Consider the following 14,162-nt stretch of genomic DNA (forward strand, 5'->3'; position numbering starts at 1 on the left):
AATAAATAAAATCTTAAAAAAAAAAAAAGGAGAAGAAGAAGAAGTCGATCTGTATCCTGGCTAGTATCTGATAGCTGAAAAGCATGCCTCTCCTCCCTGAGAACTCTAGAACTTCCTCCCTAGAGTCTCCCTCCAGGCTCAGGACAGAACTCCCTGTGTGAATGGTACTGCTCCATTAGAGCCAGTGACCCTCTAATCGAAAATGAAAATTCTACCACCATGTCTGAAACACAATGCAGTTTATTGAAGATACAGAATAGAGAGTTCTTTTCTGGGAGTCAAAAAGGGACTCATGGGAAATCAAAGCACCAGCAGGAGGTGGGCGGGGGAGGGGGCGGGAACAGCTGGCTGCAAGATGGGGAAAGAGGTGTATGCAGGGGCTAGCTGAGGCTTTCCCATAAGGCAATGGGATGTGGGGCTGGAGTGGGGGCACCTGTGAGGCAGAGATGTATCCACCCACCTCCCGGGCCCTGCCCCTCAGCCTGGCTTTGTGAGAACAGACGGTTTTTCCAGCCAATCAACCTTCCCAGCAAATTCTGGACTACAATGCCAGTCGTCTGGAAAGGTGGGGCTCCAGGGCACAGGTCAGAAGATGCAGGTGTTCGGGCAGGTGGAGGGGTCCAGGGACACCTTGGACCCCCACTCAGAATTTGTGGTGGGACCGCTGGCTCTGGGAGGAGCTTCGCGAGTTGCGGCTTGAGCTGTTGCTGCCGCCCCCGCTGACAGCACAAGAGCCCCCAGAACCAGAGAAGGCGCCACCGCGCACCACCAAGCCCCCGCCTGAGCCCAGGCCCCCACGGCCCCGGCCCCCACGGGTCGAAGCTCCGCCTCCCAGAGCGCCGCCTTCCAGGGCACCGGCTCCCAGGGCTCCCCCGCTGCCGCTGCCGTTGCCACCGCTGCTGCTGTTGTGCACCATCTCTGCAAAGAGCATTTGGGATCAGGGAGCCTGTGGGGCGTGCTTTAGTCCCGGGGGCACCCCCTCTACCCTCTGGGCTCCCCGAGGTCCGGCCGACTGAAACTCGGCAAAGGGTGGCGCTGGCCCGAGGCCAGCAGAGGTAGGAGGTTGGCCCCTGAGACTGAGACTCAGAGCCCCTGAGTTACCCAGGCCACCACCGGAAATCTCTTCCAGCCTGCGGCTCTGGCCCCGGATTGGAGAAGCATTATTCCCAGCCATCCAACCCCTTCCCAGAGAAAACCCTGGGTCCTCACCGATGGACACGGAACTCTGGCACTCTCCAGACATCCTATAGGAAGACCAGACCCCAGTGTCAGTAACCTGTGCAGCTCCTCCCTTCCCCAGATGCACCTTACCTAGGTCAACAATTGATGCTGACAATAAGAAATAGAATGGTAGTTGCTTGAAAAATCATGACGTGCGTTCCTTTTTTCTATTGGGTCAGGTTGGACTTCAGTTCTTGCCCTTTCCACTAACATTCCACAGAGTCACAGCTGAGGCGCACTCCCTGGCCCAGGCATCCTCTCCCCACTCCTCAGGATCCTCTTTATTCAGTGAATATTATATGAATCCACATAGGCCAGGGTCCTTACCTAAGGGCTAGGCTACAGGAACCTACTCTACAGAAACCTACAATTAAGGCGATAATAAAGAAATGGCCTAGAAATAATCTTTCTGCCTATGACTGTTGTTTGCAGACATATATTCTACAGCCAAAACATGAGACAAGAAGGAGGGGAAAGCCCATGCAAGATAAGACTCTGGGGTGTCACTGTTGCGTGGGGACACAGCTCTCCTGGAGGTCTGGCAGCATCTTGCAGCCCTGAAGAGGAGGAGCCTGGGCCTGCCCAAGGCTTGGTGCCACCTCTAGTGATGAGCACACGCACCCACAGGGTACCTGGCAGCAGGCTCAGGCAGCAAAGCCACCAGGTCCCTGGGCCTCTTGGGAACCAGAGGGACTCCCACTAACCTGCACTCCTCGCCCTCCAGGAGGGTCCGGTAGGTGGCGATCTCCACGTCCAGGGCCAGCTTGACATTCATGAGCTCCTGGTACTCCCGCAGCAGTCGGGCCAGGTCCTCCTTGGCCTGCTGCAGGGCAGCCTGAAGGTCCTGAAGCTTGGCATTGGCGTCCTTGAGGGCCAGCTCCCCACGCTGCTCTGCATCAGCGATGGCCGTCTGCAGGTTGGCATTCTGGGTACAGGGTGCCAGGAGTCCAATTTAGATTCATATACTGAGGGCCTGCACTGTGTGCTTGGTGCCTGCATATGGGCCCCCTCACGTAGGGCAGATAAGGAAGCCACAGCCCATAGAGGTTAAAGCCTGGGCTTCCATATAGGCCCTAGCACATCAAGGAGTGGGATTAGAGACACCTGGCCTCAAGAACCTAGCCCAGCTCAGAAGGAGTCAGATTCTTCCTTTACCTTCTCCCCTTTCATGGTAAGAGACTGAGAATCTTCTAAAGACCTCCCTCCTCCAAGAATTCTTCCCGAATCATCAGAGAAACTTTCTCTCAGCCCTAGCACAAGTAGCCTTCCCAGGCTACTTTCCCATTTCAGTGTTCACACAATCAACTTCTTTTCCCAACCACCCCCTTCAGCCACCAGACTCCAGAGGGATGACAGAACCTTTGTTCAGGACCCAGCCCAGAACTGCATCTGGTCTACCTTAGCATGTGCGGGTCTAGGACAGGATTTCATTGGAGTAAGTGCTGAGCCCTGAGTGTTACGGTGCAAGCATGAGCCCGCAATCTCAGACATACGCTCTTCCTCCTCTTCTCACCTGCTTCTTGACACTCTCGATCTCGGCCCGCAGCTTCTGGATCATCCTGTTGAGCTCCATGATCTCACTCTTGGTGCTCTTCAGATCATCCCCGTGTCTGCCGGCTGTGGTCTGCAGCTCCCCTAGCTGTGTCCAGGAAAGAGTCACCCTTTCAGAAAGCCAGCAGAGTCCTTACGGATCCCCTAACCCAACCAGGAAAACCAAAACACAGACACGTGACTTGTACAAGGTCAGTCAGCTGGAGGAACCAGGTACTCTCTCCCCTGCATCTGGGGATCTGGCTTTTAGCACCATGGCTGTGTTCATGGAGCAGACACTTTGCACCCAGCCCTGTGCTTCATCTCCTTATACTTCACAACTACCTGATGAGAAAGGTATGATTATCTCCATTTTATGCATGGGAAAACTGAGACACAGATTGCTTAAGTCCCATGACTGAACTCATCTAGCTATCAAGTGAAAGTGCTGGAACTTGAATGCAAACATTTCAGATGCTAGAACCATCTTCTTCACCAGCAGTCTGTCCCTCCTTGGGCAGAAGAGCCAGAAGAGGGGGCACCTGGGTGGCTCGTGGGTTAAAGCCTCTGCCTTCGGCTCAGGGTCCTGGGATCGAGCCCCACATCAGGCTCTCTGCTTAGCAGGGAGCCTGCTTCCTCCTCTCTCTCTGCCTGTCTCTCCGCCTACTCTGTCTGTCAAATAAATAAATAAATAAACCTAAAAAAAAAGAAGAAGAAAGAAAAGCCAGAAGAGTCAACAATATATGGACCAACTTATGCCCCATTCAGATTTGGGATGGAAGGAGGGGGACAGACACAAGTTCTGGGGTCCCTTTGCTCAGTCTCCTTCACCTTCCCCCCTCTTCTTTCCAGACACCAGCTTCAACCCCTCAGTGTGATCAAATCAGAGCACACAATGACAAGGTCCAGATTGGAGGAGGATCAATGGAAATGTCCCCAGCAATAAAGGGAATGGAGCCAGAGGGATTAATGATTTCTCAACCTTGGCACTACTGACATTTTGGGTAGGATAAATTTTTTTGTTGGGAGGTGGGGTCATGCATTGTAGGATGTTTAACATTATCCCTGGCCTCTAGAACACCCACTAGACTCCACTGGCAACTCCTGATCCCCACCCACAACCAAAACTGTCTGCAGACTTTTCCATATGGCTCCTAGGAGAAAAATCCTGCCTTCCCCTCCTGTTGAGAAGCACCAAGTTACAGCAAAGTCAGAGCTCCCTGATTAGGAAAAGAGATGCAGGGATACCTAGGTGGCTCAGTCAGTTAAGCATCTGCCTTCAGCTCAAGTCATGATCCCAGGGTCCTGGGACCAGATCCCACATGGGGTTCCCTGCTCAGTGGGGAGCCTGCTTCTCCCTCTGCCTGTCACTCCTCTGCTTGTGTCCTCTGTCTCTTTCTCTTTATCACATAAATAAATGAAAGCTTTAAAAAGGGTGGGGAGATGGATGTGGGGGACACCAAACCAGTGAAGAAGTGCCACACTGGAGATATAAAAGAGAATGACTCAGAGGCAAGGGCTGCCCAGGTAGCTTGATGGGGAAGTGAGAGTCCCCAGGGTTACAAGATGGTGTCACCCACCTTGCTCTGGTACAGCGCCTCGGCCTCCGCCTTGCTTCTTTGGGCGATCGCCTCATACTGGGCACGGACCTCGGAGATGATGCTGTCCAGGTCCAGGCAGCGGTTGTTGTCCATGGACAGCACCACGGACGTGTCACTGGTGTCTGACTGCATCTGGGACAGCTCCTGCAGGGCCAGGCAGACATGCTTATTCCTGAGCAGACCCACACCAGGGCTCCCCAAAAGACAGGGATCCATCAGCCCAGCAGGTGTTGGGTCTGAGGACCAGGTGAGAAGGTATCACTTTTGTCAGAAGCATAGATGTGACTCAAGAGCCTCCTGGTAAAGCTCTGGTGAGCGCCTTCTTCTCCAGGAGGTGGAAAGCAGGTGGGTCAGAGGCTTGCAGGTGAGGAGCAGACTTACGGCATCATAGAGAGCCTTCAGGAAGTTGATCTCATCCGTCACAGTCTCCACCTTGGCCTCCAGTTCCACTTTGGTCATGTAGGTAGCATCGACATCCTGAGGGACAGCTCAGTCACTGTCCCTGCCAACCAGTGGGCTGGCCCAGTCGTGAGCCCTGAGGAAGGGGCCACAAGAGCCTGCCCCCTGGAAGTTCCCACTCAAGGGAAATGAGGCCCAGGCAGACATATCATAACAGGACTAGACCGCTGTCTGGAAGGCTGGCCTGGCAAATACCTGACAGAGAGGAGCGGAAAAGGCTAAAGGCTGAGAGGGGCAAGGTGAGCCGGGCTGAGGCCACCATACTGGGCCTAGGTGTGGAGGGTTTGTGAGGAAGGCCTGAGGGAGAATCTAAATTTGCAATACTCAAAACTTCTGTTTAAATAGCTCCTGAGAATGTATTCCTGGAAAAAAAAAAAACCCTATTTCTAATAAAAACTCAAGGCCTACCCAAATTCATAAACTCCATGGGCCCATGAGGAGGAGCATGGCCAAAGTCTAGGCCTTTTATAGCCTGCTGCATAGACTCTTCAGGCCCTGCCCCTGCTTGCCCTGCTCTTCAGGCTTCCTCCCTAGCCCGGGCCCTCACCCACATGGCCTAAAGAAGACCCTCCGCTTAGCAGGACTAAACTCGTGCTTCGCCTCAACCTTCAAACCACTCTGCTTTTGGAGCTTTGGGCTGGGAGGGTAGGGGAGAGATCCTTCACCTTCTTCAAGAGTACGAAGTCATTCTCTACAGTCGTACGTTTGTTGATCTCCTCTTCATACCTGTAAGATAAGAGTCCCCTTTGGATCCTCCTTCTCTGGCATGTCCCTATGGTCCCCGAGCAATTCTCAGAAGTAACATGGACTCAGGGCCTCTGCCAGTTTAGCTCAAGACATGCATCAGTGCAATGCAAAGCCTTCTGGATTCAGATGAGAGTTCATCCAACAGATTTTACTGAGCATCTACTATGTGCCAGGTACCATGTAGTAATGGTGATGGTAATTACTGGACACTAGAGTAGGAGCCTCGTCCTAGTGGGGTCGTATTTTGATTAATCCCAGAAGGCTTCCTGTAGAACTTGGGTTTTTTTTTAAACCATTTATATGAGCAAAGGGAGATGACTGAGCTGCTAGGAGCTTTCAGGGGGAGATGTGTGGTGCCAATTCTGTGTATAGCAAGTATAGGAGCCCCATGGTCTCCCAGTAGATACTTTCTGAATTAAAGAAAACCAAGAATGGGTCACTAAGAATGTGCCAGGTCCTGCTTCATGAATTATGCTTGTATTAACTCATCCCATCTTCATTACAACAAATAGGGTCAATACTTCCACTATTCCCATTTTACAGTGAGGAGACTGCAACACAGAGAAGCTGAGGCACTTGCCCAAGATCACAGAGCTCATTAGTGGCAGAATGGGGCTTGACCAGGGCACAGCAAGTTGCTACTCACTGAGAGGTTTATTGACAGAGGAAATAAAATTTCTATTTGAAGGGGAACTTGAAGATAATCTAGCCCAGGGAGGACAAACAATGTTTTTTGAGTCTTGGAACTCCCCAAATTATATGTATGTGCCTTTTCATTAAAGTCTCCAAAGGACTTCGGCCTCAAGCAAGCCATGAGCCTCTTTTTTACAGACTGGGCTATCGAGAGTCAAAGAGGATGGGGTAATTCCTTCAAGTTGCAGCCAACTGGAACAGAGCTAAGCTGGAGACTAGGCCTCCTGCCATCTGCCCCTCCCACCCTCCAGCTCCACCCCCTCCCCAACACCGTACCCCGGGACCGAGCAGCACACACCTCTTCTTGAAGTCTTCCACCGTCTCCTCCATGCCCCTCAGCTCACCCTGTAGCTTGTCCTTCTCCAAGTGCAGCCCATCCAGGAAGGCCTTGAGGCTGCTGATGTAGTTCTCAAAAAAAGGCTCTAGGTTGTTGTTGTTGGTATTAGAACCAGAGCCCTGCTCCTGTAGGAGGCTCCACTTGGTCTCCAGGACCTTGTTCTGCTGCTCCAGGAAGCGCACCTGCAGCCCAATGAGAAGAGCATCGAGGAGCTTTCTGGAGCCAGCTCCAGTCAAGCAGGCTCATGACTTCTCCAGTAGGACTGCATTTTGAATGCTGCAATAGCTTAGTGCTAACCCCATGTGGATAGCCCTTTGGTGTGATGTGGAGAGCCCGACTGAGCAGGTATAAGGAAACTGAGGCCCAGAGATGACAATGGTCACACAAGTCAGTGACAAAACAGAACCGAGGTTTCATGATACATACACTTGATGATCTTCCTGCTATATCATTCATTCATTCATTCATTCATTCATTCCTCCCTCCATCATTCATTCCTCAATCATTAAGTATTCAACAAATAGCAGGAGATTCCAACATCCTAGAGCGGCCATAGTCCTCACGAGGAGGTTTGCAGTATAGGTAGGTACACTGCATGAAGGTGGGAACGAGCAAAAGCCATAGAGAAATGGATTTCAGGCAGCCCTTGTCCCAGGAACAGGGTCCAAATGCACCTAGGTTCAGCCCCCTCTGCCAAGCCTGGTTAAATGCAAGGCTCAGCTGCATTTAAACTGCACCATTAGCTAAAGGTGTCTCAAACTTTCATTTGCTGCAAAACATTTCTGCACACAAGTTCAAGGCCAACTGCATAAACCTGTGGAATAAATGTCAATCAATTGGCCATTCAACAAACATTTGCAGAGCTCCTGCCAGGCCTCATGCTGGACACTCAGGACTCCAAGACCCAGGAATCCCCCCGAAGGGTGATGAGAGCTGCTGCTGAGAGCTGCTCCTGGGCCCAGCATTGGAAGAGCAGCATTGTCACATTGCCTTCCACCTTTCTGTGAGTTCTTTATCAGGACACCCATGTATCTGCTGGGAACTAGCAGGCCACTTGACTTTGAAGAGTTTCACCTCTGCAAAGGTCTGGTATTCCAATGTTAATATGCTTTTCCTCTTTTGGTTTTGCCCAGGACACCCATGTATCTGCTGGGAACTAGCAGGCCACTTGACTTTGAAGAGTTTCACCTCTGCAAAGGTCTGGTATTCCAATGTTAATATGCTTTTCCTCTTTTGGTTTTGCCCAGGACACCCATGTATCTTCTGGGAACTAGCAGGCCACTTGACTTTGAAGAGTTTCACCTCTGCAAAGGTCTGGTATTCCAATGTTAATATGCTTTTCCTCTTTTGGTTTTGCCCAGGACACCCATGTATCTTCTGGGAACTAGCAGGCCACTTGACTTTGAAGAGTTTCACCTCTGCAAAGGTCTGGTATTCCAATGTTAATATGCTTTTCCTCTTTTGGTTTTGCCCAGGACCTGATGTAGGGTGAGGGGACCCCAAAGAGTCCCTATGAATCCTCTCTCTTTAAGGCCTAATATTGTCCCAGGATCACAAAGAGATTTCCCCACATCATACTCAGCAGTATGCATGAAATCCTCAGTTAGCAGCCACCCAAACCTAAATGCCCTCTGGTGACCATAACAATTAGCATTGTGGCCCTTGCATGGAATATCCAAAGCACAGAAGTCCCTAGAAAACCTCTCCCCAGCTTTGCTTGCACATGTACACAAGTATACAAATGCCAAATGGCCTCAATATCCACAGCTCCCCACACCAAATTCTTCCTGTGAGAACCACCGAGGAGAAGGTACCTGTTACCCCTACCCATCCCACCTCCCAAAACCTTTCTGCATCCCTCTTCTTAGGCTGATGGCAGATGAATTCCTCTTTCAGACAAATCCAGCTTGGGCAGAGTCAGCCTCTCTTTCTTTCTTTTTTTTTTTTTAAAGATTTTATTTATTTCTTTGACAGAGAGAGAGCACAAGTAGGCAGAGAGGCAGGCAGAGAGAGAGAGAGGAGGAAGCAGGCTCCCTGCTGAGCAGAGAGCCCGATGCGGGGCTCGATCCCAGGACCCTGAGATCATGACCTGAACTGAAGGCAGCGGCTTAACCCACTGAGCCACCCAGGTGCCCCCAGCCTCTCTTTCAAAGGGAAATAGCTCATAACTCCCCTCGCAGAGAGAGGAAATTCTGAGCTTGGGTTTCAGAGGGCAATAGTGAGGAGATATCCATGATGGCAATGAACAAGCCCAGCAGTGCCTCTGACAAACCGCAGTAATGGGCCATGTGGAGGGGGCAGTAACTCCAGCCAACATTTCCATCATCTGCAGTAACACCACTTGCTGACATGCCACAGAGGACGCGAGGTGTAGGATGAACCCACAAGTTCTTCCTCAGATTCACAATAAGAAGAAGAAAAAGAGACCATCCCAGTTAAGCCACACTTCCTCACTGTCCAGCTGTTCCAAGATGGACTCACCTTGTCAATAAAGGAAGCAAACTTGTTGTTGAGAGTCTTGATCTGCTCCCGCTCCTGGGTCTTTACTTGCCCAATCTGGGGATCAATCTCCACATTGAGGGGCTGCAGGAGGCTCTGGTTGACAGTCACTTCCTGGATTCCTCCAGGGAAGCCACCAGGACCAAAGCCACCAGGCCCACCAAAGCCACCAGCTCCACCAAAGCCACCAGCTCCTCCAAAGCCCCCAGCCCTTCCACCAAAGCTCCCACCCATCCCTCTTCCACCACCTCCAAAACCACTGCCTCTGCGGGTCCCCCCAAACTCTCCAGCCCGGGAGCTGCCTCCGGCCACGCTGATGGAAATCTTCTTGTTGCCCCCAAGGTTGTAGAGACTCCTGCTGCCAAAACCTCCTCCCATCATGGCACAGGCAGCAGACCCACCACCGCCCCTGCCTGAGCGGGCTGTCGAGGAGGACCTGGTGGAGCTAACGCGGCTCTGGCCCGACACTACAGCTGACTGGCCACTGAAGCCCTGGCGGTGGCCCCCGCTGGGAGATCTGCAAGATTGTTGGCTGTGGCTGGCCTGGCGATTCATGGTGGACAGCAAGGTATTCCAAAGGAAGGACAGATGGAAAGGCTAGAGGAAACTCAGACACCTTCTGAAGTTCTGGGCTGGGGATGGCCCTTATATAGGGCCAGGGAGCTTGGCTGGCTTAGAGTGCCAGCCAACTAATTGAGGTATTATCAGCTTTGGTTTGCCTGGCAGCAAGAAGTTGAGTCCAAAATTCGTAACACACCTTGGTAATCACCCCAAATTTCCAGATTGCTATGTTTTCCCAGGGTTACTCACCTGAAATAAGCTCAAGTTGGGAGAGGGGCCATCCTGCAGGGCTGGACACAACCCCTAATCCCTGAGAGACTTAGAGTCTCCCCCCCACCCTCACTCCCTGGGAGTGACAAGTCAGCATTTCTCTACCTGACCCGTGTCCCCAAGGTCACTCTGCCAGCCCATCCAGCCTCAGAAGATCACAGGGATGGGTGCAGAGCCCCAGCAAGGAAGTGGGTGAAGAGCGGGAAGAAGGGACCGGCTGGGAGGAGAAAGACCAAGGAGGTGGAAGGAGATGCAGAAGTCAGGTAAGGGGCAGCAGCTGCCTCTTGGGCTCTTGCTGTCCAGGGAGGAGAAAGCCTGCATGTGAAACACACATGGAGCCAGTTCTTAGCCACGAGGGTTTTGGAGGGAGAGCTGGAATGGAATAGGAGAGAAGGGTCAGTCTGAGAAGGGTAGGCATGTGCAGTGGACCAGGAGGAAGTACTGACCATGACCAAGACCCATGAGAGGGAGGGGACAGGTGGGGAGAGGGGCCCGTGGAGAGAGGAAAGCTGGACGAAGGCCAGTCCAGCCAGGAAGAGGGGTCTTGACCACTGGTCCAAGCTCAAGAAACCACCAGCCTTTCCTCTTCCAGACTCACATTAAGAAAACAAATGCAGGATTCCCAAGGCTTCTCCTCCTTGGCTCACCTGAAAGACACCACCTTCCTGATCTAAAAAGGTTGGGATCCTCCCCAGGAAATTTTAAGAAGAATGGAAGCTAAAAAATCACCTCTTTTCTGCAGCTGGGCAGTGGCCTCTGAACTTGACTCAGTGAAGCAAGTGAAGGCTCTTTTCCATCACGAGTTTTCTGAAGTATCTATTTATCATCGTGATGTACACTACAGTGCCGGTTACATTCAACACATCATGATCAAGGAGTAGATTTTTGTCCTAAAATTCTCTACATTGCTCTTTCTTCCATACGAGAAATAAAAGTTTCAGATATCTTCTAAACACTATGTCAGTATCTCCCACTAGACTGTAGCACACTTGTCCTCATCTCTAATTCTTTTCCTAATACACACTGCCTAAAATCTAGAAATTTTACAGAAGCTCCATTGAATCTGCCAATTTCCCTTTTATTATTACCATTAAAGTTATTTTAAAAAAAGAAGAAGACAAGTACTGTCTATTCCTCAGGTTGTTGAGAGGATCATGTATGAGAAAAGTTCTCTGTAAATTGTGTGCGGTGTGAAGGTAGGTCCCTTTTATAACACTTGTCTCCTACTTCCTTTCAACAGCAAGACCAGTCTTGATGACTCTGCTCCTGGCAGCAAAACCCAAGGCGCTCTCTGGAAAATGAGTCTCCACAGAGACCGTCTGACTTTACAATGGCCTCCATGCTCAGACACACGCGCCTCCCAGAACCCTTTCTCATCTATCTCAGCCTTTCCCCCCATTCACCCCCTCCACTTCTGGCCGCTGGGCTCCTACACTTGGCACCAGGCATGCAAGAAAACTGCTCCCTTACAAGCTCACTGGGGAGAGGGCCGTTTTAAACCAGTGACCCACCAAATCTTAGAGTAGTTCCAAAACCCTCCAAACACGCAAAGTCACAAAGACCCTCAAGGAAGAAGGGCTACGAAAGTTTGGGCAAGTGGAGGTTCTGCCTTATCCAGCTCTCCCTTCCTCAGAATTCTGAGTCCTCAGACTTTCTGCCTACAGAGAGAGAAGCAGAACACAACATGAACAGTGTGCATTCCCACTAACGCACACATACTGACATACATACTCACAAAACCACACACGCTATCATCACAGTGCCCTGTCCTGTGTTCTCTTTCCCTTTATGCCACAGATGAGAAATACCCTCCTTGCCCCCTTCAAAACATAGGTGCTCGCCCCACCCCTCCAAGACCCTGATTCTTGCTCAAAGCATCTCGCTAATCTGAGAAACCAAGACACAGAAACCAGGGCTGAATAGGAGCACAGACTGAGACTTCACAACACAAGTGTGACTCAGCCACACCTGAGCCTTCTCCTTGTACCCAGCTTCCTTCTCTGCCCACCCAGGCCTTCAGACTTGAGCAGAGGGCTCACATTGGACCTCTCGAAGCCCAGGGTTCAAAGGAGGCATGGACGTGGGAGAAAGGGACCCCAGGGTCCTAGCCTCATTGCCTCCACCACCTCAGCCTGCTGACATCTGTGATGCTGACTGAGGACAGAGTCAGCCTGGGGAAAGCAGATGGAGGGTGGGTTGGTGGGCAGGGGTTGGGGGAGGGGACTTTATGACAATGCCTAAAGCTACTCTCTTCACAGGTATGCGAGTCTGATCCTGACTCCAAAATCCAAAGGGTGCTTTTTCAATGTGGTCCATGGCCTTCCTCAAAAGAGACCCAGGGAGCAAACGAGGAAATATCGCACACTGTCTTCCTGCCCCTGCTTACCTTTTTTTCCAATCCTTGCTATTGAGGGAAACACTGCAGAACAATTCAGTCAGTGGTTTCCACCCTTTGACAGTTGCCAATGACCTGGCCCAGTTTGAATATGCTGAGAAGTCAGTTTGCATTTTAAACATCAAAAACAAATTCCAAAGAAATTGGGGTGGAAGTTTGAGGCTCTAATGAGGGCCCATCCCAAATCCCTCCTTCCTGGCAAAGCCCACTGCTAATCCCCTGCACCTGCAGACTATAAAACCCCGTGTTCTTCCCAGCTGCCTCTTAAGAGAGGAACAGAGTATGCTGCTAACAGAATTAGTCCAGATGGGCCTTTCTAGAGGGAAGGGCACAGGGGCTTCCGGAGAGACACGGGGCCCTGCAGCCTCTCCTCTCCATGGTCATGGCTATGCCTCCTGGGCTGGTACCATGACAGAGGCCCCCTCTGCTCTAGAGAACCTGAGCCCTCCCTGGGGGAATCAGGGAGGTGGAGGAGAAACTGCTCCTGACTACCGGGAGCCCAGCTTCTCTGGGGAAACAGGGCAGTCAGATGCAGGCACTCAGGGTTAAGGACCAGCTTAGCAACACATTGCACGGCAGATGGCAGACAACATGGGCCAGGGACAGCATGGATGGGTGGGGCTTGGAAGGAGTTGAGGAGGGAGAAGCATGAAGGGCTGTGTCAGGATGGGGGCCACTGGGTCAGGGGGTGAGGGCCTGAGCTCTGGTGTCCTGTGATCTGCGATCGGAGAGAACACGGCTCCATAAAGAACTCTTGTCCCATACCAGGTGAGCTCTGAGCCAAGTCTCACTGAGGGGCCAGCCTCGCTGCATCTGGAACTCGGCAGCTGCAGCCCTGAGGGACAGGGCCCCTGATGGGTGGTTGGCCTCCTCAAAGTACCCAGACCCTGCCACCCCAGGAGGCCATCAGAGCCATGGAAAGCAGCCCGGGGGGACCTGGGTGGCTCAGTATGTTAAGCATTTGCCTTTGGCTCAGGTCCTGATATCAGGGTCCTGGGATGGAGCCCCCTGTCAGGCTCTCTGCTCAGCAGGGAGTCTACTTTTCCCTCTCCTCCCCACTCACACTATCTCTCACTATCTCTGTCTCTCTCAAGTAAACAAATAAAATCTTTTTTTAAAAAAGCAGCCTGGACAGAAACAGGAAGACCTGCTCCTAGGCTCCGGATCCTTCCAGGCCTCTATGTAGCCAATCAGAATGGAGGTGAAAATCCCCTCCTCTGTCTGTGGAGCAAAGCTGGGAGTTGGGAGGTGAGGACAGTGCAATAAAGGGCTTTGTAAATGGGAGGACAGATGTGCTGTGTTAACTGAGGGTTGGTAATATTGGCAGGAAGGCAAGCCATGGCGTGCTGGCCAAGTGGTGGACTCAGTGATTGACATTTACAGACCTCTTCCCTTCCATCCTCCCCACAAACCTATAGGGAAGGGCACAAAGCTCCATTTCACAGAAGAGGAAAACTGGGACTCAGAAGTTAAATTGCTTGTCCAAGGCCCCACAGACAGGATGTGGCCTCCAATCCAGTTCTGCCCCAGTCTGGAGCCCGTGTTTAAGGAATAGCCATGCACGACTCAGGCCTCCGGAAAAGGCTCCCTGTGTGGGGGCTCCGTGGGGAGCTCTGTGTTCCCACCCAGAGTTCAGCTCATGGAGCAAGCTCTGACTTTGAACAGTTGACTTGGATTTGATCAAGTTTGGGAAATGGCAGACGAAAACAGAGTACAGAACAGGGAGAAAAGGCACAAACAGGACCCTACTCTTGTCTAAACATGGTACCTAGCAAGGCCACTTTGCAAGTTCCCCAGCAGAGGGGACAGTCTGTGCTTTCCATCTCACTTTTTCCTAGTCAGGCTCACA

General features: G+C 51.7%; 1 protein-coding gene across 1 annotated transcript; it reads right to left on the minus strand.

Annotated features, from left to right (window-relative positions):
* Positions 1-643: 643 nt before the first annotated feature.
* LOC123946401 (keratin, type II cytoskeletal 3-like) lies at positions 644-9,642 on the minus strand. The gene is made up of 9 exons (XM_046011827.1): positions 9,070-9,642; positions 6,550-6,770; positions 5,477-5,537; positions 4,734-4,829; positions 4,332-4,496; positions 2,735-2,860; positions 1,926-2,146; positions 1,210-1,244; positions 644-918 (listed from the first exon to the last, which is right to left on the minus strand). Exons 1-9 carry the CDS (start codon positions 9,640-9,642, stop codon positions 644-646), a joined length of 1,773 nt encoding a protein of 590 aa, XP_045867783.1.
* Positions 9,643-14,162: the final 4,520 nt, after the last annotated feature.

Source organism: Meles meles, chromosome 7, assembly GCF_922984935.1.
Source record: "Meles meles chromosome 7, mMelMel3.1 paternal haplotype, whole genome shotgun sequence".
Taxonomy (NCBI): Eukaryota; Metazoa; Chordata; class Mammalia; order Carnivora; family Mustelidae; genus Meles; species Meles meles.

Excerpts from the sequence above, each read along its gene's own strand:
- LOC123946401 (XM_046011827.1), bottom strand. The coding sequence starts at position 9,642 with ATGAATCGCCAGGCCAGCCACAGCCAACAATCTTGCAGATCTCCCAGC. Across the intron at positions 2,147-2,734 it reads TCGAGAGTGTCAAGAAGCAG|AATGCCAACCTGCAGACGGC; the intron begins GTGAGAAGAGGA and ends CCCTGTACCCAG. Across the intron at positions 919-1,209 it reads CCAGAGTTCCGTGTCCATCG|AGATGGTGCACAACAGCAGC; the intron begins GTGAGGACCCAG and ends TGCTCTTTGCAG.